Source organism: Eulemur rufifrons, chromosome 20, assembly GCF_041146395.1.
Source record: "Eulemur rufifrons isolate Redbay chromosome 20, OSU_ERuf_1, whole genome shotgun sequence".
Taxonomy (NCBI): domain Eukaryota; kingdom Metazoa; phylum Chordata; class Mammalia; order Primates; family Lemuridae; genus Eulemur; species Eulemur rufifrons.
In genome coordinates this window covers 47571086-47595074 of record NC_091002.1, presented here as the reverse complement: position 1 = coordinate 47595074, position 23989 = coordinate 47571086, and the positions used below count along the sequence as shown (strand labels likewise).

The 23989-nt window shown below is 53.7% G+C and overlaps 1 protein-coding gene across 2 annotated transcripts in view; it reads left to right on the top strand.

The window, feature by feature from the left end:
• The first annotated feature begins 10540 nt into the window (after positions 1-10540).
• The window catches only part of PMEPA1 (prostate transmembrane protein, androgen induced 1), a 53517-nt gene continuing 40068 nt past the window's right edge, over positions 10541-23989 (top strand). Inside the window, exon 1 of one of the 2 annotated variants that reach the window (XM_069495718.1) lies at positions 10541-10582. In XM_069495718.1, coding sequence (XP_069351819.1) covers positions 10579-10582 — 4 coding nt within the window. In that variant the 5' untranslated portion in view covers positions 10541-10578. Of the gene's footprint in view, positions 10583-11120; positions 11553-23989 lie in introns of those variants that run through there. The other variant, XM_069495717.1, reaches the window with a different exon arrangement.

The following is a 23989-nucleotide window of genomic DNA, read 5'->3' as shown; positions in this document are numbered from 1 at the left end:
AACTATAGACTTTGGATTTGTGCACCTTACTCTCAATGTATATTTTATCACAATAAAAAATAGGTTGGCTGGGTGCGGTGGCTCACGTCTGTAATCCTAGCACTTTGGGAGGCCGAGGCGGGAGGATTGCTTGAGCTCAGGAGTTCGAGACCAGCCTGAGCAACAGCGAGACCCTGTCTCTACTAAAAATAGAAAGAAATTAGCCAAACAACTAAAAAAAAATAGAAAAAATTAGCCGGGCATGGTGGCGCGTGCCTATAGTCCCAGCTACCTGGGAGGCTGAGGCAGGAGGATCACTTGAGCATAGGAGTTTGAGGTTGCTGTAAGCTAGGCTGACGCCACGGCACTCTAGCCCAGGCAAGAGAGTGAGACTGTCTCAAAAAAAATAAAATAAAGTAAGTCGAGGAGGGAGAGCCTACAGCCGTGTGGAAGGGGACAGGGTCAGTCCTGTGACCTGGAGCCCCTCGGTGAGCTGCAGAGACAGAGCCCACATCTGCAGGTGGCCCCCCCGGGGCCTGGATGGGAAACGCCTTCAGAAGGGGCCCTGCGCTCTGCAGTCACCATCTTGAAATTCTTAATAACTTTTGAACAAAGAGCCAACTCAGAGATGGCACCCACCACCAGAGTTCTCAGATATTCAAGCTACTTTCCATCCAAAGTTCCCAGTTCCTGCCCACCCTGTTGCAGAGGTGACCACCATTCTGACTTCTGTTACCGCAGGTGTTTCACCTCTTCCTGACTTTCTATAAACAGAATCCTACGGCACCTGCTCTTTTGTGGCTTCATTTTTAGTTTGTACTGGACACCACAAACCCCGCAGCAGGTCTTGAATGGAAGCGTGATCTTTAAGTTAGTCCTCTGTTTCTGAAGGACTGTTGCATGGAAAGAGGAGCACATTTATGCTGCCAGAAGCATGACGTTATGGAAGTGACAAAACAGGCAGACCTCAGCTTGATGTACGGAAGAACTTCCTGCCAGTGACAATGGCTCTAAATGAGCTGCCTCCCAAAGAAAGAGCACCTACTCTGTGCCAAGCATTTAGCTTACATCATCTTACTTACTCCTCACAATAACCCAATGAAGAGGGAGCTATTATATCCCCATTTTGCAGAGGAGGAAACTGAGGCTCAGCAGCTTTTATTAGCTTGCCCAGCATCACGCAGCTGGTCAGCAGTGATGCTGGGACTCGAACCCAAGTTTGGCTAGCTCAGCGATGGCATCCACAGCCAGAGTTCTCAGATACTCAAGCCACAGGCTGTACAATATGAGGGGCTGGTGGAGGGGCTTTCAGCCCTGGGAAGCACAGGACTTCGGAGCTCAAGGTGGAGATTCTGGGATTCCAAACACAGAGAGGAGGCAAAGCAAGGAACACCAGAGTGGTCACTACACCGGCAGCAGAGGTGCCAGAGGCATTCAGAAGCAGGACATAGGAATGAAGCTGCACATGTGTGATAATAGGAAGGGGTGGGAAATGTGGCAACTTATGTTAAAAAGTTTAGAAAATTTCCAACATCGTGCAGGCAAAACCACAAACCCTTCCTCAGGCTGTCCCCGGGTCACCAGCTAGTGCTTGCTGGTTTAGGCTGCCAGCCCCAGGAGGGCAGGGCTGGGTTTGTCACGCCCAGCACAGTTCCTGGCATGCAGTGGCCTGTTCATGGGAGATGTGGCTCCAGTGGCTGTCAGTCTAATGGCCCCCTTCCTAATCACTGTGGCCTGGCAGGGCCGGGCAGGGTGGCAGGACCCCAGCTCCCCCATGGCCTGATGCCTACTCCTTCCCCTCTCTCACTTCCCAACAGCACAGGCCTGACTTAGGAGAATTGGCTTGGAAGAGCAATGCTGAGAACTGGATACGTATTGGGATAGTGCAGTGGTTAAGACCAAGGGTCCTAGAAGCAGAAAGACCTGAATGTGAATCAGGCTCCACCACCTCCTAGACACAGGCCCTCAGAAAAGTGACCCAGCCTCCCTCCGCCTTGGTTTCCCCATCTACAGAATGGGAACTATGAGAGTGCCAAGCCTGTTTTTTGTGAATATTAAATTAGATAAGACTGGTAATTCTGTGAATATTAAATTAGGTAATATACATAAAATGCCCAGAACAACATCTTACGCATAATATTTAATCAATGCTAGCTGCTGTTCGATAGTGCATGAATAGTGCCATTTATCAAACACTTCCTGTGTGTTAAGCACCGTGCTAAGAACTCGGCTTCACAATAATTATTCAACAAGCATATACTGAACAGCAACTCTGGAAGCACATGGGTACCTCCACCCTGGAGCCTTGCAGTAAAGCAGCGGGAAGGGCGGGATGGGTAGCGCTGAGCACCTGCACAGGGTCACAGAGACAGCAAGCCGGATTCCCCTCCCACTCCTCCTGCAACTCATCCTCGCTGCACCCCATCCTCGCTGGCCCTGCCTGGCACATAGTAGCTGCTCAGTAAATGTCTGTCAAAGGGGCAGATGCTCACAAAACCCCACTGGTACAAACAGGCCCGGGAGGCTGAGTAACTTGCCTAAGATCCTAGCGGGTGCTGGAGCAACCGCAGCCACACGTGCACTTCCCGGGAACAAATCGCGCTCAGTCTCGGCGGAAGCCCCTGCGGGCCCTGGGCCTTTAAGTGCCGGGCTCCCCGCCCCGCCCCGCTGCCACCACGTGGATTTAAAACCCATGCAGCCGCCAAGCCCCTGCCCCTCTTCCGCCATTGGCCGAAGCCGCTAGCACTTGTGTCCAATAGAACTGGCTTCTTCCGGAATCCGAACTTGGGATTGGTCCGTCCTCTGTGTCATTTCGGGCTGTCCATGACGTCATCCCGGTCTGGCCCCCGCCGCCCCCCGCCTCTTCGCTGTCTTGACTGGTGTTAAAGGAGCCGCAGGAGAGAAGACAGCAGAGGCACTTTTAAGTAACCTCTTGAAAAAATGTAAAAGCAATGTTCTTCGGAGAGAATACAGCAAACACCATAAGAGAAAGACACTGCATGTAATCCATTACACAAAGCTGACCAATATTAACATTTTGGCATATAGCATTTCAGTCCTTTTTCTGATAATATAATTTTATTTGTATGAAGTTGGGATCAGTTCTGCAACCTATTTTGAAATTTACTTTTTAAAGGACTTTTTCTGTATCATCAGATAATCTTTGAAAACATGATTTCAGCACTTGCATTATCTTTGACCTTTATTTAACCATCCCCCCTTTTTTTAAAATTTCATTGCACTTTTGCCTTTACAAATGAAAAGAGGATCAACATTCTTGTCCTTAAAATTTTGTTCAGTTCTCTGATTACTTCCTTAAATAATGTGGTAGAAATGGAACCTCTGGATAAGGATACACATACTTTAAGGGCCTAGTCCCCACTGCAAAATTGTTTTGTATTTGTTCATTAATTCAGTGAATGTTTACTGAGCACTTACACAGGGCAGTTGAGCTGTGGATACAGAAGAGAAGGGGAGGAGACAGGTGTAGCCCACGCCGCTGTCACAGATGCAATGCCAGTGTTGTCACCTTTGAAGCCGGCTCTGGGACCCGCATCTCCAAACCCATATATGAGGACAGACGCACCCAGCAGGAGAGCGCCCTGTGCAGACAGGACAGGACGGTGCCTCCAACCCTGGCATGGAGACGAAGATGAGGGCACAGAATGTGTTTCTGGTGCCACACTCGTGTGGGCACCGTGGGGGCCCCATTCCTCTGGATTCCAACAGTGCTTGCCTGGTGTCCTGGAGACCTTGGGGACATCTGAGCACGTGTTCTTAGGACCACACTAGGGATATGCAGGGCGCAGTCCAGCTGGGGTGACAGACATTGAAGAAAGCAACTTGGAATTCCATTAAAAATTAGAGTTGGGAGAAGTTCTCCAGAGGGGAGAAGGGGAACGTAGGGTTTCTTTGTATTTTGTATGGGACTGGGAGTCCCCGGAGTGCGGGGCCTGCAGTAATAAGATTCCAACAGGCCCGACTTATCCATGGGAAAGACGTTCCCAGCCCCCCAATGGATGCCTGAAAACTTGGGTAGTACCGAAGCCTATACACACTATGCTTTTTCCTATCCATACATACTTACAATAAGGCTCAATTTATAAAGTAGGCGCAGTAAGAGATTAACAACTAACAATAAAATAGAACAATTATAACAGAATACTGTAATCAAAGTTATGGGAATGTGCTCTCTCTCCCTCTCTCCATGTCTTACTGTACCGAACTCACCTATTTTTGGACCACGGGTAACCAGCACTTCGGAGAGCAAAACCACTGCTAAGGGGGCACTACTGTAACTTTTTCCACAAGCCCGGCCCTGTGCTGAGTGCCCTGTGCAAGTTCCCCATTTGATTCTTCCAGTGGCTTTTCGTGGTACCTTTCTGATCTCTGTTTTAAAGTTGAGGAGACTGAAGCTCAGAGTAGTCGAATAACTGCTCCAAACAAGGTCGCGCAGTTGGAAGTGGCGACACGCGCTTGTGTGAACTCACGGTTTTGGCCTGCAGATTAGGCGTTGGGGACGGGATCGATGAATGAGAGAGCACCCCCCCCCATGAGCTCTGTGAAGGTGGGGATGACTTGCCACAGTCACCGTGGACCCCAAGGCTGCTGCGGCGCTTGGCACATGGTACGGACTCGTCTCTGTGCCAGGCATTGGCACAGCACAGAGCCAGGCGGACATGGCCCCCACTGCGTCCTCTGATCAGCTCGGCCTTTGCCCCCACCCTGCCCTCTGACCTGCCTCCCTCACACCTAGCAGGGTGCCAAGGCCCAGCCTCACCCGAATCCCTTTCACGCCAGGAGAATCACAGCTTTACATTATTAATTGCTCCTGACAACAGTAAAATGTGTTGTTCATGACAACAGAGACACAGAACATTTTTGCTCGGGTATTTCTGGTCCATGAAATCAGCTTGAATGACAGACAGTTCTTTCTGGAAGTGTTTCAGACATGAGTTGAACATCTGGAATCTTCCAAACCCCCCTGAGGCTCAACCTGGGGTAGGAAGGTCTGCACACTAGGCTATTTAAGGTAACCAAAGGCCCTGCGGCACCCAGCCCGTGGCAGCAGCTGGATCCTAGCTCAGCTCTGCCTTTCACCGGCATCTGGACCTCTGCCAGGTCATGTCCCTCTCTGCACCTCAGTTTACCCATCTACCGGAAGACAAAACTGGCTCTAATGTTCCCCTCTGCCCATCCCCCATCTCCCTGCGTGACCCCCAAAGCCCTGTCTTTTTGGTAGAACTCAGTTCCTTGCTGGAAATGAAAACTGGACAGGAGAGGAGAATGGGATGACTCCCCACGTAGACCGGGGCGTGTCATCTGTGGCCAGTTTAGTAGAGCTTCCTTGGCTTGCTGTTGGAGAGCTCAGCCACGTGACATTGGTCCAGCAGCTAAGCTCCCGTGTCACACCTAAACACACATGACACAACCAAGAAGACACACACACACATGTGCACACACATACCCCCGTAGCACAAATAGTCACATATACACCCACACACATATACAACTCAACATGCACCCCCAAATCCATAACATGGACTACATACACACTCACACCACACATATGCAAACACACACCCTCACACACAGAATGAACAGGCATATATATAGCCCACCCATATATGCAACACACACACCCACAAACCCACAATACAACTACACACACACACACACACACACACTCACCATGCATCCTTATGGTTAAGACTTCTGGTTCTGGTTTTGGTAGCAGGCAAGTACTTGCTGTTCTTCTTGGTAGGCACTTGCCAGGTTACTGGCTTCCGGACACTTGGTTGGCAGAGGGGCTGAGTGAGCAGGGAAGAATTGTTACTAAGGAATGAAGGTAGTCAAAATGTGATTTGTGTGTTCATGGGTAGATGCCACCCAAGCATTTACTGCACAGAAGGCTGCTGCACACTTGCTACACGCCAGACCCCAACCAAGGCTCCAGACGCAGCAGGAAACTAGCCAGACTGGCCTGTCCCCCAGGGCTACCAATCAAGTGCAGGGCATCTGCACTCACAAACACTCGGGTTCCGGTGCCACTGGTCACTGTGCTGAGGCCTTGGCACACTTCCCTCCTTGCTGTGAAATACTGTCCCTGCCCTTGCCTAGTGGAGAAGGGATGCAGGTTCAGGGAGGTGAAGCCACTTGCTGAGGTCACCCACACAGAATTCTGGAGCAGGTGGCTGGAGGGCCCTCTCTCCCCGCCCAGCCTCTAGCCTCACTCCTCTGCAGAAGTCAGCTGCCCTTCATTTCTGCAGATGAGGTTTTCCGAACAAACACCACCAAGCAATGTGGCAAATGGTGGCTCTTAGGGAGCTGAGGGGGACAGTGTTGCCTGAGTCCAGGGTGCTTGGACAGGGAGGACCCAGGCAGAGGCAGCAGGAGGGAGAAAGGTGCAGAAGGCACCACTCGCCAAGGTGGCCCACGCACCTCCACATCTCAGCTCCACCTCAGTGTCCCCACCTATCAAATGGGAATAATATTGGCTTGGACCTCAGAGGGCCGTTATGGGGATGCAACGAGCTCCGTTCTGGCTCACTGTAGGATCCAGTGCATATCTGTTGAATGATTAAATGGAAGACTATGAAGTGGTGAGAACAGGGCCTGGCACACTCACAGCGCCCAATAAACATCAGCTCTTATTAGTGTTTCAAAGTAAAATAAGACAAACAAACAAACAAAAAAAAGTCCAAAGATGCTTTGGGAACGTTGACAGCCTGAATGAACCACAGGAAGGACTTGGGGGGAAACTGACTCAGCTGGAAGAGTTTCCAAAGGTGCTGAGTAGGGAGGAGAGGTGCTTAAACCGCTCGCTCGAGGCTGCCTCTGCAGGGCAGGCCTGGGGGCAGCAGGAGGAGGGGGCAGCACTGCCTCTGAGGAGGCCCTCCTGCCTTGTCCCCATAGCCCACTCTCCAGTCAGGCCCTTTGCTGGCTCAACCAGGCACTTCCCACCGGGCCCAGCCCCCTTGGCCAGTGGGCACAGTCAGGACTTTGCCAGCTACCCTCAGCCTCGGCTAAAACCCACCACTGGCTTGCACAGGGTCCCAATGGGCTGCCAGCACAGGCCTGGCAGCTGAGCAGGACCCGCTACAGAATTTGTGGGGCCCCTTGTTGAAACATTATTAATCATTATGAATTTCAAGATGGAAACAGCAGAGAATTAAATGAAGCCCAAGGCCCTTCCAAGCATGGAGCTGTTGAAGCAGCGGGGTCCACACCCATGAAGCCACCGGGAACAAAGCCTCCTTATGGCTCAGACAAGACCTTTTAATATCCCTCTGCAGCAGACTCAACCCACGGTCAGGGCAAACGGCACACGCTGTCTGGAGTCCCTGAAGGGCCTGTCCCTGGCAGCCGCCTGTTTCACAATCTAAATATTTCACACACCCGTTTCACAACCCGTGATCGTAGCCGGCTTGGGAAATGCATCCCAATGCCAGACTTCTGGGGACCATGAGGGTCCCTTAGCTCCTCTTCCACCAATGTCTTTGGCCTGGGACGCCCTCCCCACCATCCCTTACATGCCCACCCTTTGGACTCAAGTACCTTCAAACCCTCTCCCTTTTATTTTTCCAGGTCTTGTCCCTCTCCAGAATTATCACTCGGACTCATTTGTTTGCACACATGTTGTCTGTCTCACCTGCAAAACTATGAGCCCCAGGAGGGCGGGGGTTTGTGCCCAGCCCCCCGCAGGTGCTCAGTAAAGAGAGGTTGAATAAGATGCCACTTCCTGGGGAGGGCCTCCCCATCGCACCCCACTCGGCATGGGCTCACCGCCAGGTCTGAAACGATTTCCTGACCTTGCTCAGCTACAGGCTTGCGTGTGTGTCTACAGTCCCTTTTGCCCCAGCGATGTCACTCAACAGCAGGGAGTTTGTTTTCTTCACAGTCCTGTGCCCAGTACCCAGCACAGAGCCTGGCACTGAATAGAAGCACAATATTTGTTGAATGAAGGAAGGAAACTTCTTTCCCTGACTTGTGGCCTTCCTCCCCAGGACTCAGGCCTGCCAGGTAGAGGTACCCCCACTCTCCTGCCCCCAGCGTCCCCCCTCCCAGCAGAGTGAGCCCTCCCTCCTCAGCCCCTAGCACCCTGGGTAGAGTCAGCAAGTTGTGAACTTTTCTGTGTGTGCCGTGCCCCCTCGTGCCTGAGTTCCCAGCACCACAACGTCCAGCATACGTAGGGTTATAAGATCTAGCAAATAAAAACACAGGATGTCCAGTAACATTTGAATTTCATCATAAGCAGCACATACATTTTTAGTATAAGTGTGTCCCAAATATTGCAAGGGATGTGCTTACACTAAATATTATTTGTGGTTTGCCTGAAATTCACATTTAGCCCGGCATCCTGTGTTTTATCTGGCAGCCCTGGGCACACATGAAGCCCACTATGGGTGCAAGCAGTCAAGCCTGACCCCTGCCAAAGCAATTGTGTCCTTTCCTACTGCCCACCCTAGCCAGGGCCCTGTTGGTGCCCAAATCGTCCATCCTCTCATCTGTAAAATGGAAAATAAAATGATAGCAGCTCCTCCCTCCCAGAGTTGCCATGAGGATTAAATAGCATAGCAACTAATATGTATTCAGCCCTCTTCACGCACACTTTCAAGACATCGACCCCGTCATTCCTCACAATCACAGCATGTGAAGGCGCCATTTACGGCTCCATTTTGCAGAAGAGGAAACTGAGGTTGGAGAGGTGAAGGCACTGAGCCGAGGTCACACCGCTGTGTCACACTCATCTTTGCGTCCCACAGGCCTGACACCCTGCATTAAGTCCCCAAGCAGAACCAACTTTGGAAGTAGGACCGAGACCACTAAGCCAATCCCTGGTGACACCATCAGCACAGTGGGGTCACATAGCCACATAGCTGCACTCCATAAACGGCAGCCACTGCTGTTGTCGCAGACAGATCAATGGGAGGTCAAGTGTTGTGGGGAGGTTTGTTTTTTTCTAATCCACTGAATTAACTGGTTATTTTCGCCCCTCGGCAGTTCATTCTGGATTGTGTAAATGCTGCCTCATTTCCAAGACAATCAACCTATGAGTTTTCACTGCCAGACTAGCCAGATCTCTGGAGAGAGACTTCCGGGAGGGCAAGGGGCTGTGTCTGGCATTGCCACTGCAGAGTCCCCTGCTCAGTGAAAGTTTGTTGATTGGACACAGGGAGGGATCGCTGGAAGGAGGGGTGGTGATGGTGGTCTCCTTTGGCCTAGGAAATGAATGGGACCCTTGGTCTTCTCCAGGCCCACACAACAGTTTCAGTATCCCTCAAGAGACCCTCCCCCTTCTCCCAAGTTAAAGAGGCCAAATCACAGCAAGATCTTCCCTGGTGAAAGACCTGCTGGAAACACTGCCCCTTCCTCAAGGCAGGGGCTGAGAATGCCCAGTTCACAGCAGGGGCGCCGTCCACTTCCACGGTGGGCCCTGGGCACTGCCCCCCTCCTGGCCCCAGGCTTGGGCCCTGCCTAGGGCCAGCTGTGGCTCTAAGAGTGAGCGTCTCCCAAACAAATGATGGTCAGTGCCTTTGAACCTCCTTCTGGGCTGGACACTGTTGGGTTTCCCCATAAAGCTGGGACCAGCCAACCATCTCTGAGCTTGAACCCTCCAGAAAAAGTGTCCCCACCTTCCTGGGAGAGCTCTGGAGGCACCACTGTGCCTGGTGCAGGGAGAGAACCAGCCCACTTCCTGCGCCGGCTTTCTGAGTTCTGCAGGATGAATTTGCTCCGGTCTAGACAAGTTCTTCCCCCAACTGCACCTTCACTTCCCAAATCCTAGCTTTTCCTCCCCTGTCCAATCTATTAAAAAGAAAATAATAATGATTTTTAAAGCTTTTTTTGCTCTAAATACACCAAAAGTCTCAGCTCATCACTGAATCTCCAGGCATTACAGGAATATGTGGATATTTAAAGAACTAGAAATATGTAGGGGAGGGGAAGCAGTTACCCAGGGACCCGGGTGGGAACTGGCGCCCCACCATTGTGCCACCTTAGCAGGCGACTTCCCTGGCCAGATTCCTGGTCTATAAAATGGGGATAATAATATTCTGCCTCACCAAGTTGGTGCCAGGTTGAGTTAATGTTTGGAAAGTTTCTGGCACAGGGCAGGCACTCCATGTGTGCTCATTAAATAAGTGGAGCTTTAGGAAAGGGTCTAAGAGGCGACACACCAAATTCTTGAGAGGTTGGAGTTGGGCCAGGGAGGGGAGGTCTCTTATGTAATATTTTAATACTTGTGAAATCAGGAGAATGTGTTCTTGTAGCTCTCCTGTAATTAAAACTTAATGAAATAAAAGTAACGTCCCCCCACCCCTTTGGAACTCCGGAGCCGCGCCCTCGTAGCCGGTGGCCCCTCGGGCAGCAGACAATGGGTGTGGATTCGCCCCGGGCCCCGCCGGCTGGGGCAGCCACAATACACAAGCCACGGATGTCCATTTACATGACAAGGGCTCCTGGGCGTGTCTACGCGAGTTCCTGTCTTTCCTGGTCGACCTCCCTGGGCTCGGGTTAAAGTGCACCGGGGGCTTGATGGGCTAGGATCCTCGTGCTGCCACAGGACCGAAGGCGGAGAGTCTCCCGTGAAATCAGGCAATGGGTGATTGATCTTGGGGGCTTCCCCCCTTTCTCCAATTTCCCTTCCCTGAGCCCCCGGGGACCTCCGGCTCCTTAGAAGATAGGCTAACTCCAAAAGCCTGGGTCAAGGACCCCGGGGCGCGGGCGGGAGAGGGCGCAGCGGCAACCCGGGTGGGGCTGAGACCGAGCCCCCCTGCCTGGGAGAGGGCTTGTGCGAGGCGGGCGTTCCAAGCAGACCCCCGTTGGGGAGGGGGCACAGCGCCCCTCCTCTGTCGCTCCCGTCCCGGGTCTACGCGGGCCGTCTGACTCTGGCCCTTTAAGAGCCCGCCCCGTTTCATGTCACCCCGCCCCCCGGCCCGGGGAGGGGGTGCGGGGGAACCTCGGCGGGGATTGGCGCAGCGCGCGCCCCCTTCCCGGCCCCCGCGCGGTGGGAACTGGCAGCCCCGTCTAGCGCTGACGTCAGACCGTCTGCCTGCCTCCGACCGCGGTCTCGGAGCGAAACCCGATCTCCTTGGACTTGAATGAGGAGGAGGCGGCGGCGGCGGCGGCGGAGGCGCTCGGCTGGGGAGAGCTAGCGGCAGAGGCTCAGCCCGGCGGCAGCGCGCGCCCCGCTGCCAGCCCATTTTCCGGACGCCACCCGCGGGCACTGCCGACGCCCCCGGGGCAGCCGAGGGGCGGCCGGGGGACGCAGAGGAGCGCGGCCCGGCGCACTGAGCCCCGCGGCACCCCGGGAACTTGGCAGCGACCCGAGCCCGGAGAGCCGGGGCGCGCCTCCCCCGCCGCGCGCCTCCTGCATGCGGGGCCCGAGCTCCGGGCGCCGGCCGGAGCCCCCCCCGGCCGTCCCCGCGCCCTCCGCGCCCCGTGCCGCGCCGCCGCGCCGTCCATGCACCGCTTGATGGGGTTCAACAGCACCGCCGCCGCCGCCGCCGGGCAGCCCAATGTCTCCTGCACGTGCAACTGCAAACGCTCTTTGTTCCAGAGCATGGAGATCAGTGAGTGACCCCACGCCCCCCTCCCCGGAAGCCCCGTTGGACTCCGACCCGGTGTCGGGGCGCAGCTGCGGGCAGGGGCCCCGGCCGTGCGCGCCCCTTCGGGCCGAACGTCCTGCGCTCCGGCTGCGCCCGCCGCGCCCCGGGCGCGCCCTCCCGGCTCGCGGCAGCTGGCGGCCGGCCCGGCTTTGTCCCGCGGCGCTGCGAGCCTGGCACGGCCCCCGCTACCCGCGCCCCGCCCGCCCGGACTCGGACCCGGGGCCCGGCGGCTGCGCGGGGCGCGGGAGGGCCGGGGCGAGCGGATCCGTGAAGTTTCAATTTTATTTCCCTGAGGGGCAGCCGCGATGGAGCAATTAGGCCGGCTCTTTATCAACTTTGGGCGGGGGGGTGGGGCATGTGAGACACTGTCTGGTCTGCGAGGTGTCTGGGGCTCCGGGTGTGTGTGTCTGGAGTGTTTGTGGCGCTGTGTCTCGGTCTCTGTGAGTGGATTTCCGTGCGTCTGTGGAGAGTGCGTGTCTGCGTGGCTCTGTCTGGGTCTTCGGCGTCTCTGGTGTGTCTGGGTCTGAGTCTCGGTCCTTGGGAGTGTGCGAGTCTTCGGCGTCTCTGTCTCCCCCGTGTCCGGGTCTGGGGCAGCTCTTGAGTGTGTGCATGTCTCTGGGGGTCTGGTCTGGGTTTGGCCGGGTCTGGGGGCCATTTGTGTCCAGGTGTCTGAATCCAGGGCTCAGCGCTGGTGCATCTGGCCCAACGTGGACCCTGAGTGTGTGTGTCATTGTGCCAGTGTCTGTGTCCCCGACGCACCTATAAATAGCCTCTGTCTGGACAGCTTGGTTCAGTCTGGCTGGGACAGCGGTTACAGATGAGTCAAAGTTTGGTGCTGTTTGTGCCTGGGACTGCCTTGCCCTGAAAGGGGGCAGTGGACCAAGGGTGGGGAGTGGGGTTTGGAACCTTGTGGCTGACGTCCACACCCTGCGCATCCAGAAGTTGAGACAACTAAGTCTCTACTTCCTTCATGCACAGCTCACCCAGCTAGACGTTTGGTTGGGTGGGGGACTGAACCACCACCCCCTGGGTTCTGGCTTCTAGCCTGTGCCCTCGCCCCAGCCCGTGTTTTTTGGGACATTTTGCCTCTCTGAGCTCTCTTACCACCCCAGGTAAAGGGGCACACAGCCCCTCCCTGCTTGGGCCAGCCTCCCTCCAGCTGGGGCCAGGAGCCTAGGCAGCCACCACCGAACCAGGGAACAAGGGCAGTTGCTGGGTGACTCATAAGCCAGTTTCCGCTGGCGGCTGCCACAGTTTGTGGCCCCTGAGCCTCTACAGTGAAGCACAGGAGGTAAAAATAAGCAGCGTGGCCCGGCTTTGGTGGTGGGTCCTCCTGTCCACCTCCAGGCACTCCCTTCCACTCTGGAGCTGAAAGCCCTGCTCTCTCCCCCCCACCTGTCCCCACCCCACCCCTGCTGCCCTGCCCAGGCCAGGGAGGTGCCAGGAGAACCTGCCCAGAGCCAGCGTTTGCGGAACTGACTTGCCTTCCCAAAGGCCCTTTGTGAACTCAGGAGGCTAATGAGATGCACGGGGATGTTATTAAAATATGTTCGCACATGTTTGGAGTCTCGCTGCTGCTGGGTGGATTGCTGCTTAAGTACCCTCAGTGCCGTCTTTTTTCCCCCTCACTCTGTAAAGCTGCCTTAGGGGACCTTCTGCCCAAGGGCTACACATTGTTCTGTCACCTTTATTCCGAGAGCTGGGCATTGTGGAACATTCTCCTCTTGTATTCTCTTTATGTTCAGGACTTTTTTTTTTTAATGCTTCATTATTATTTCTGTCCCTTCTTGGGCTAATCAGCCCTTAATGATGTTTTGGCTGACACCAAGTCCTCTCTTTAAATTCCTCGTCTTTGCCGTGTGCACTTCCCCACTGATGGCATTTGAGGGGGATCCTTGAGGTTAGCGGCTGGAACTGGCCCCCTGGGTGCCCCAGTTAGTCCCCTGCTCTCTGTATACACAGGCCCCTACTTACTGGAAGAAACCCGCAGGGCAGGAAGGGAACCAATCTTAAAAATGCAGGTACAAAGTAACAGTTTGTTGCAAGCGTTAATCAGATTTCCCCTAAAGGCCTGGGTGAGGAAGCCTTAAGTTCTGGGGTTTCCTGGAGTTTCTTTACACCAAAAGATAGGAAGGAAGGAGGGAAGGAAAAAGGAAGAAAGGAAAGAAACTGCTAGTGGCTGCTGGATATTTCACCTCGTACATGTTGGGAGTTGTTTGCAATAGAACTCTGCATGCTGATGGATTTGGAGGTGAGCCTGGGACCACGTCCACACAGCCGCTCTTATATAAGGCACTTTCTTTCTGCAAAAGAAGATTGACCACCCCTGGGCCTCACTTTCCTCATCTGAAAAATGAGACCATGATAATTGAAATCTAAAATTCTAATCTCAAGATACAGCCTCTGTGCTCCGAAGTCTGGCTGGAGGCCTCCAGGCTTCCTGCCCTCTGGTGCGAGCTCCCCTGTGTGGTCTTCATTTGCCCAGATTTCAGACCTGGGAGGAGCCTGGGCAAGCTTGGGGTTCGAGCCCTTGGTTTATAGTTGAGGGAGTCTGAGAAGGAGAGCTTTACCCAAAGTCACCAGGGCACACTAGCCCCAAGCCAGGGTTGTTTCTCCTAGACCACACTCGGTGGGCCCCCAGGGGAGGTCCAGTTTGAACTTGAGGGATGGAAGAAGAAATCAGCAGCACTCCATTGTACCTGGGAGGGCAGGAGCCCGACGGAACAGGCTTGACTTTAAAAGACACTCTTGGGGCCCCATCTTTTCTGAGAGTCAAGGGGCGAGGGTGCTGTCTGTTCCCCCAAACACGCTACACGGGGAAATGCATCTTTCTTTTGAAAAGCTCCTGGCTGGGCGCTCGCTGCACCTACTTTTGAGGAAAGGACTCCTCCTGGCACGCGGTTTTCCTGGCACTCTGCTTGACCTCGTGTCAGTTCTGCTGTGTCTCAGAAATTACCCCTAGGCTTTCTCCTCCGGAGAAAGTTTGCCAGAAACTTTTTGGTGGGCAGAACCATGCTAGGTATGCTCTGGGGACAGACTGCATGGCAGTGCCGTCCAGCGCGTGTGGCAGGCCTTCCTGGAGGGCCCTGGGAGGTGCCCAGCCCTGGACCCACCTCTGGCAGTATGTACAGTGGCAGATAGATACTGCCACTGGCTGGCCAGCGTCACTGAGCCCCTCTCTGACTCCTCTTTTCCAACCTGTTCCAAACAAATATTCCAAAACATTCGAAACTCAGAGGACACCCAGTTTTCTATGGGTTTGTCTGGCACAGGCTGTTCACGGGTGACACTTGCTGAAATCTAGGGTATCTCAGCCTCGGCACTGTGACATTCTTTGTTGGGAGCGAGGGGAAGGCTGTCCCGTGCACTGCAGGATGTTAGCAGCATCCCGGGCCTCCACCCACCAGGTGCCAATACCCTTCTCCCAGCTGTGCCAACCAAAAATGTCTCTGGGCGTTGTCAAATGCCCCTGGCTGAGAGCCACTGTTTAATCAATTAGTGGTTTCTCCAAAGGGGTTTGGGGGCCAGAGAGCAGCCCCAGGTTGCCAGAAGATGACCCCTCAATTCCCTTCAGAAATCAGTTCCTATAAAGGCCTGATTTGGGGCTCACTCTCCATGTTAGCTCCTGCTACTCATCCACTCAGCCTTTATTGAGCGCCTGTTGTGTGCCAGGAAGGGAAGATAGGGGCTCCCTCTTGAGATGAAGTTTCCAGTTTTCACCTTGGATTTGCATTTATAAGGAGCAGAGACTCTGGCATCAGTGAAAGCTGACGTTTCAGGATTCGTGTTCAAATATAGATGTCTGACACCTGCTATTTTCCCCTGTGGGCCCTCTAAGCTGGAGCTTTTCACCCGCAGGTTTTCTGATATCCGGGTTTTAGGTGGTGGTGCAGTCAGCGAGTTGAGTTCTGTGACTGGAATCTTAGGTCAGACTGCTGGTGGCGTGGCTTCCTGGGAGGTCTGGGTTAACTCAGCTACACTGCTCAGAGTGACCCAGGGTCCGGGGGAGTTTAGCGATTGTCAGGATGCAAAATAAGTAATTATTCCTGCACTGGCACACATGCACGTGGGTCTTTGCACACACACACGCACACACGTGTGCACACACACGCACACACAGCTCCTACCCCTATCTACCTTTCCTGCCAGCTTCTCCTTGGGTTGGGAACGGTTAAAACTTCTGGGCATGTAAGAAGAAGAAAAGGGGGAAAAGTGCACATTCTCCCCTGTAAGTTGCAAGGGGCAGTGGTGTGTGCAGCTGCCCAGGAGAGGGAGGCTGTCCAGGAGGTCAGGTGGAGGCCGGAAGGCCCACAGCCGGGGGACTTTTCCCCAGGATGCCTGGCCTCTGGGTGGAGATGCAAGATGCACCTGCCTCCAGATAGCGCCAGAGCCACGGGATCAGGTGTGCCCAGATACCTGCCCCCACCTCCTTTCTCATCCCAGCCCGGGGTTAGGTTATTTAAACGTTTATGCTTTGGTCAATAGTTTAAAAGTAAGGAAATGTCCTAGGAGGGTGCTAAGGGTAGGGCCCAAACCAGAGGGTCCACGTGGCTTTTTCTGTTCAGGTATTACCACCCAAAGACAAAGTTTGCAGGCATCAGCGTCTGGGATCCTGCCCAGAGACAAGGAGCTCTTACAAATTGGATTTTGGAGGCTGTACTGTTGCCAGCGCTGGGTTCTGTGTGGCGGGCGCACATGCTGGGAGGAGGAGATTGAAGCCGAGGGCCCATTTTTTTGCTTCTGAGAAGGTGTTGTGTAACGCGTGCATGGCTGGGGCACGTGTGGGGAGCCGTGCAGCCGGCATGCCTGCTCTTTGTGTGCCCTGAGAAGCAACGAGGACAGCACCACTGTGCCGCAGCAAATGCAGTCATCTTGGGGGTGGGCTTCAGGGCCCGGGGGCGTGAGTCCTGTCTAAAGGGGCGACCGTTGCCACGTGGGCCCCGTGTGGCCAGATCTTTCAATCCCAGGGGACCTGAATGGTTAGATTTTGATGTAAAACTCCTGGGTTTTAAGTGCTGGCAATTCCCTTTTTTCCTCTCTCACCAAGAGGTATAAGAAAACCTACTGCCAGACCCAATCTGTCCCTTGGAGTGACCTGCCCTGCTTTGGGTTAAGAACTGGGGCCAGAAGGATGGAGGCTCCAAAACTTGTTGGCTGTGTCCCCCTTTGCTGTCACCTGGCATGTCTGTAAAGTGGGCTAACAAGAGCTCCTGTGCTGAGGGTGTCCTGAGCATTCGGAGGGCATCCCTGTCATGTGTGGCCTGGTGTCTGGCACCACTGTACGTTATGGGAGGCGGGTGACAGCAGTGGGGGTGTGCTGGATGCCACCCTACGTTCTGCCCAGCCCCCTGGTGGTCACTCTCTGGCTCATCGCCTGATGAGAAGGCCTGAACCAGAAGAAGGTTCCCCCTCTCAGGGACTGGTTAGGAACGTTAGAATCACCAGGCCCGTCTGGGGACCATGACCTTGAATGTGGAAGTAACGGAACGTTTGTGTAATATTCCTGCCTTTGCCAGGCCCACTACAGACCTGGCTGACAACAACCCAGCACACCTGCCCCTGGCCCGGGGGCCCAGACAGTCCCCTAGGGCCTGCCAGCAGGGTTCCCTTCATCCACTGCCAGCCTCGGGGGACAGAGGCTGGGAGAGGGGGTGTAAGGCTCAGAACCTGGGCCACGAAGGTGATACCACCTTGATGTCCAGACACTCCACTGGGTCCAATTCATAGGACAACCCAGGTGCAGAAAGCCTGGAAACTTGTGATGGTTTGAGGCTTTCAGTTTAGGAAATTTTTAAAATTCTAATTCCCAGTTTAAATTTTTAACGAGTGAGTGTAGATGGAAGGCAAACCACCAAAATAAAGCATCCCCCCACAGTGAGGTGGGGAGGGGCCGAGTCCGCGGTTCTCAGAGCACTCCTGCCCTGCCTTCTCCCGGAGGCGGGCTGCACCCTCCCTGCAGCCTTGACAACGCCGAGTACTGACAGTCAACCTCATTTTCCCCTGGGTGACACTACAAAGCCAAACCCTGACACCTCAGGGGTCTCGTCAGGGTCTTGTCAGGCACTGGCAGAAGTGTTTGTCACCAAGCTGGGAAAAAAATCCCAGAATGACTTGACAACTGGGGAAGGAGGGGCTTCAGCACCCTGGGGTGGGCCCAGAAAATCTTGGGGCATCCCTAGGCCTTCTGAGAGCTGCAGAATGGCTTCTCTCTCCTGTTCCCAGGGTGACTGGTGGATTTTTGCTTCCGCTCCTTTTCCTAGTTGGATGTGGAGAGATTATTATGTGCCAGGTACTAGTGACGCATTTTTCTAAATCTTCAAAACAACTCTGAGAGAGAGCTACTGCTGTCAGCGATTTGCAGATGCAAAAATGGGATCAGAGAGGGTAAGATACTTGCTCAAGGTCACACAGCCAGGAACTGCTGATGCTTAACTGGGATTCAAACCCAAGCTCCCTGACCTTACAACCCATGCTCCCAAGCTTTCTTCCCTGCAATACCCCACCACCCCCTCAACTCCAGAGGAGTTTTCTTTGCAAAGGTCATCATTGCAGTGGTATTTTAGGTTTTGTCCTAAGACTGCAAGCCCGTATTGGACCGTGCCTTAGGGACTAACACTGAAAAATTGGTCACCTCTCAGAGCAAGCAGTGGCGGTCACCCTGCTCCAGCAGGACACTGGCCTCGCCAGGCTACGTGAGGAGCCGGGGTCTCTGTCTGCAGCTCTCTCTTGCATCCCTGACACCAGCACTAACAGATGTTGTGGCAGGAGCTTGACGAGTGGCTGGGGGATGTTCCTGCAGGGACCAAGTCTAGGCTTGCTAAGGAACATGGTGGCAGAGCCTCCCTGGGTGCTCAGGCATTCGGCACCATTTGTCACGCACCTACTGCCTCCCGCGTTGCTCCAGGAACAGCACAGACAAACCTGCCCTCCGAGAGCGGCCGTTCTCCCCAGGAGACGGATGAGAGGACGCAAGCTCATTTCAGGGTGGGGGGCTTAGGGGAAACACACGGAGGCCCCTGCAAGGCCTCTCTGAGGGGAGCCACCCCAGCCTGGGCACCCCTTTTGGGATCTGTGAGTGACCCGTGGCTTTCTCCTGTCACACTTGTCATGGTGGTCATTAAACATCTGTGTAATTAGTTGTGTCGCGTCCGTTTACCCTCCGGCCACCAAGCACCAAGTTTGTTCTGTTCATGGTGTTCCCAAGCGTGCCTGGTAGGTACCTTTTATGCGCTGGATGAGGGAGGGGAGCGAGCGAGCGGACGGGCGGGCCGGCTTGTAGCAGCCTCTGGGCGGGTAATTAGGATGCAGACTCAGAAAACTTTCATGCTGGGGGCAAACGTGGAATCCCTCCTAAGCCTCCTCTTGCCTCTCCGTAAAATGGAAAGAATATCTGCTCGGTAGGGTTATCAAGACAGTTGCCTGAGCTAGGAAAAGCACCTTTGGTACGAAATAGGGTTTTTAATGCTCTGAAGAAGTTTCCACTGTTGGGGCAGGGAGCTGTGCCTTGGTCTCCTACCCATCCTCTCTTCTCAGAGTATCAAAGCTGAAGCGGGGCAGGTGCGGAAATCAACGCAGACCTTCCCCTTCCACCCCGGTTGTCTGGGCTGGGCGGTCAAGGTTTCACAGCGGTCGGTGGCTTTAGTGCCCCTCAGGGCATCCAGGTGACAAATGCATTGCCTTGGCTTGCCCCACGGCCCAGGAAGGGAAGTTTAGGGTGATTCTTCTTCGCAGGCACTTGCTGCAGGCTGGGGACATTTGGGGGTTACTCTCCTACCTGCCTGGCCCCCGAGGGTGGAGCTTGCACGTGCTCAGATGCGGTGTTGCCACGCCACGTTTGAAAGGAGTCAGGCGGCTATCGGGACTCACTTTCGGAGGTATCAGGTGGTGAATGGATATTCCTGGTGTTCCAGCGAATTCTAAGGTGTATTTGTTTTTCACTGGGGCGGGGGTGGGAAGAATCAGTGGCTTCGAGTCAGTGCCTGCAATAAATTTATGAGGATGTCAGAAAGGCGAGGAAATGTCAGGTCTGATTTTCTTTCCCTTCAGATGCATTTTAACTGGAATCATTTATTATTGTATCAGCGGGTTTGGGAAATGGCTCTACTGGCAGAAAAGAGCGTTTTAATTATTTGTTAACAAGTTTAAAATTCCCAGTGTGTCTGGGATCTGAATGCCCGATGAAGTTTGCTTTGGCCTCTGCAAGCTGACTGTTAGGGCTCCCCCGCCCGTGAGCAGAGCCCCCCAGCTCTCCTGGGCAGTACACGAGGCTCCCCCAGGCCAAGACCTCTGAAGTTTTGAGAAATTGTCATATATCCTTTGTCCTCAGTATGGGATTTTGGTGGCTGTGCTGGATCCTAGTTTGCACTGCTGTACCTTGCATGAGCTTGGCACAGAGTAGATGTTCAATAAACAGACAGCTGGCAAATGAGTAGATTTATATGTCCCTCAGTTCCCCCCCGTGACTTGTTTCCTCCAAAGATGGAGTGATGTTCTATAAAGTGTGGGCACGTGGTGGTGTCTTCAATGGAAGCTGTCATTGTTTATTGTCACCAGTGGGTTGTCACTGATTCCCGGTACGTGGGCCATGTCAGAATGAGGGACCGGAGAGTCTCCGGTGGTCCAAAACATCTCTGGGAGGGGATGTTTCCATCCCTGGCTTTGGGAGTGTGAACGTGACAAATCCAACTCTGAATTTGTTTGGGTATCAGGGGCTAAGAGTATGTATTTTTATATTTAAAACCACATATGTTTAAGTATATAAAGTGTGCCTATGTGTTATGTGTCATATGTATGAAACATAGACTGTGTAAACATGCATGAATTCCACCCACCGAGGCTGAGGGGCTTCTCCGAGGTCCCTTGACTGGAGTCCACCATGGTGACTTCGCTTCCCGCAGGTGTGCCCCAGGGTGAGCTCAGGTGAGCCTGGACCTTCCCCCGCTTTGCCCTGGGTTCCCCCAGGCAGGTGAAATCAGGTTTCCCAGGCTCTGGCGGCAGCAGGGGAAGTGAGAAGCTGAGTCAGTTTTTCAGAAATTTTGGGAGAAGCAAACTGCCCTTTCCCCAAGGAGATTTTTCTGCAATGGCTTCGGTTACCTGGTTGTCCGCTGCACATCTAGGCAAGATTCCGGGAGCATCGCTCTGCACCCTGCCTGCCTTGCTCTGCTGGTGGGGCTGTCCAGGCAGCTGGTGGTCTGAGGGAAAGAGACTGGGGGTGGAGGGGGGGGAGTCAGAATTTCCAATGCAGCTCAGCCTCTTTCCAGATGTGTGGTCTTTGGTCAGCTACTTCCTCTTCTTCATCTTAGCTGCCTGATTTGTAAACTAGGACTTATAATTCTTGCACTGAGGTGATGAAATAAATTGTCTTTTAAGCAGCTAGCACAGGGCTGAGCACGCAGTAGGTGCTCAGTGAATGGTTGCAGGGGTGACAGTGCTGATGGTAAGTAGACCTGCTGCCTGAGAGCACGAGCCAGTCCTGTGTCCTCCAGTATCAGGTTGCCCCTGGGGCTGGCCATCTGGATGTGAGGGGCACCCACAGGTGGCAAAAGCTGCCCGATGAGGTTCAGATGCCCAGGCAACCAATTTCAGTCCAAGCCCTGTGAGTGATTCATGCCAGAGGCCACACTTCCTTTGGGACGGCTAAGAACACGTGTGTAGCAGCCACGGCCAACGCCACTTCTGCATCAGCCTGAGTTTTGTAGCAGGTGAAATAGCTTTGATCTGAAATAACCCCGTCGAGGTCAGTGGAGAGATGGCGTGAGAGTTTGGTTGTTGTCGGTGATGTGCTTCCCAACCCCAGTCAGAGAAGGAAGAACCTTGGTGGTCTGTTATGGCTGCTACGTTTTAGGAATTAAAAAATAAGTTAATACGGAGACTTTTGCCAAGACTGTGTATGTACGAGCTCCCTTCCTGTACATTGCTCATGTGGCTACACATTTTAAGGGTTTAATTAAAGTCTTAAATAACTTTCTAGAAGAAGGTAGAAAGTGGAGGGGGAGGGCGGTTGGTTCAAGTCTGGGAACCCCGTGAGAGTTTGGGGAGCCCCCGCCCCGCTGTGCACGCTCCCAGCTCACTGGCTGATGTGCTGTCGCTGGCCACGGCTCTAATTGCCTTCCTAAAAACAATTTAGTCGGTAATAATTCTATAAACCTATGAATCAACTTTGCGCAAACACCCTGAGTAATTTCTTTGTTCTTCTCTTTCTGCTTTGTAATTGGTGTCTGCAAGAGCCAAAGGTTTGGTCTTGCGGAAGGCATGATTCATTTATTGGTGTCTGTGCCACCTCGTTATCATTCAGTCATTTCAGAACCGTCGCGGTGAGCCCGGCGTGATTCATGTGGGGCTGAGCTTGGAAGCCGACGGGGTCATGGCCATAAGAGGAAGCTATTTTTCTAATCTATTTATGATATGAGAGAAAGGGGCGGGAGTATTGGGATGATAGAGAGGGTGTCAATTACATTGGCGAATAGAACCTATTAAATATCACCCGCCGGCCCTTAAACACCGTTCTGTTTGCTGCTGTCGATCTGCTGGTGATCGTTGGATAGATCACAGCTAAATGCACTCCTATCTCGGTGCATCTCTCCCCACGTTTATGGATCACGATCTCTGAGTAGGCTGACGTGTAGGGGTGGCCCCCGCAAACCTGGACGGGAGTTTCAAGTTGGAAGCCACAAATGCAGAGACTGTTGCCTTTTAAAAAAGTGTATCCACTGGGTCCACCTTGGTACCATTTACGTGTCTAGGCTTCAGGATAAGGGGGCCACTCCCCCATCGCCTTCTCATTTCTCTAACAATGACGGTTATTAGACGTTTGCAATTGTTGGGTCTTTGCACTGTTCTGCAAAGCGTGTGGACTTACACGTGCTGCTACTGATTTTCCCTAATTTTATTAGTTGCTTTGGGCCCTAAATAAAATTGTCACCATCCTCCCATCTAGAGGGTAATTAGAGTGGCTTGCCACATGGCCCAGAGGTGTAATTACGAGTCCGACTTCCAATTGTCCGTATAAATCTAGGCTCTGCCTGCAAGTGCATAATCCAAAAGTTGCTTATGTGTAGTTGAGGAATATTTCTTCCTGTGGGCTGTTTCTTTCCTGCGGTGCCTTCTCCGGTTGGTTCTGCGTCTGCTTGACTCTAGTGCACCCTCTGCTCTGCGCCACCTCCCAGCCCGGGGCCAGACACAGAGCATGTCAGCTGGTGTCTGTCTGGTTCCTGGCTGAGCGGCTATGAGAAAGTTCACTGGAGGAGAAGTTTGCTGATAACCCTTTAGTCAGAGGAAAGTCCAGTCAGTATTTATTGAGCTGCTTTGTGACTTTCAAAGTATAGATCAGGGAGGTTGAGTGCACGGCATTTGATCCAGCATACCTTTAGCTGCCCGTGACAGACATTGCTAATCGATTGCACAGCCGTCCTTGCTGGGCTCAGATCCTTGCCGAGGTGCTGTTCCTGGGGTCCGCTCCCCGTCAGGGTTCAGAGTGGGCTTGAGTGATGACAACTGTGTGTCATGGAAGTTCTCTGTGCAGAGAAATGGCTGGCAGACAGAGAGTGGGGGCTACAGAAACCCTGGCACGGGAGGCATTGCTTCCTGTCCCTACTGTGCTGTTTAACAAGGCACAGGTAGTCCCTTCCCCACGGGTGGATGGCCCGGCCCCAGCCTTCAGCTGCCTAGTCGCAGAGACCTCCCAGCCCTTTGGTGAGGCTGCGTCCAAGTGTGACTCCAAGAGCAAGGATCTCACCAAGATCACGGTTAGATCTGCAGTAAGACCCCACACATTACTCCTCAGTCCCCTGACAATACATTATTTGTCTTTCTTTAAAATCAGGGTCACAAACCAAAATTGGCACAGAAGCCTCCATTTCATCTTGCCAAGCCTCTTTCCACCGAAGTTTGAACTCTACCCTCAGCACTTTGCAGCATTCCTTTACACTCTAGTGAGAGTGAGCTCTGAACCCTTCTAGAGTAGACTCACAGGCCAGTGGGGGTGGGGCTCAGGAACAAGAACAAGAAAGGGGAGAACCTGTTGGCAGTCAGTATTCAGGGCATGAGCCCAGTGCCCAAAACTTTGTCTACTGGGTTATTTTTCTTGGTACTTGCCAATGACATTGGCTTTTCGAACCCTAGCTGTTCCTCCTGACAGTAGCAGGTGTCCAAGCACTTTTCATCCGCTGCCTCATTAATCCGCGTGGCAACCCCGCTGGCCCTTGAGGACGGGGAGCCAAGTCACCCGCCAGAGATCACCCAGCACGGAGCTGGGCAGGGTTTGCACTTGGTCTGTGGCAGTCTCGGCGCAGGGTGGAAGGAAGAGCCACAGAGAAGCAGGAACAGGGCGCTGGCAGGCCCGTGGTCAAAGGGGCATGTGCTGGACACGAGGTTTTCTTGTGGTCCCTGCAGCCCCAGAGGAG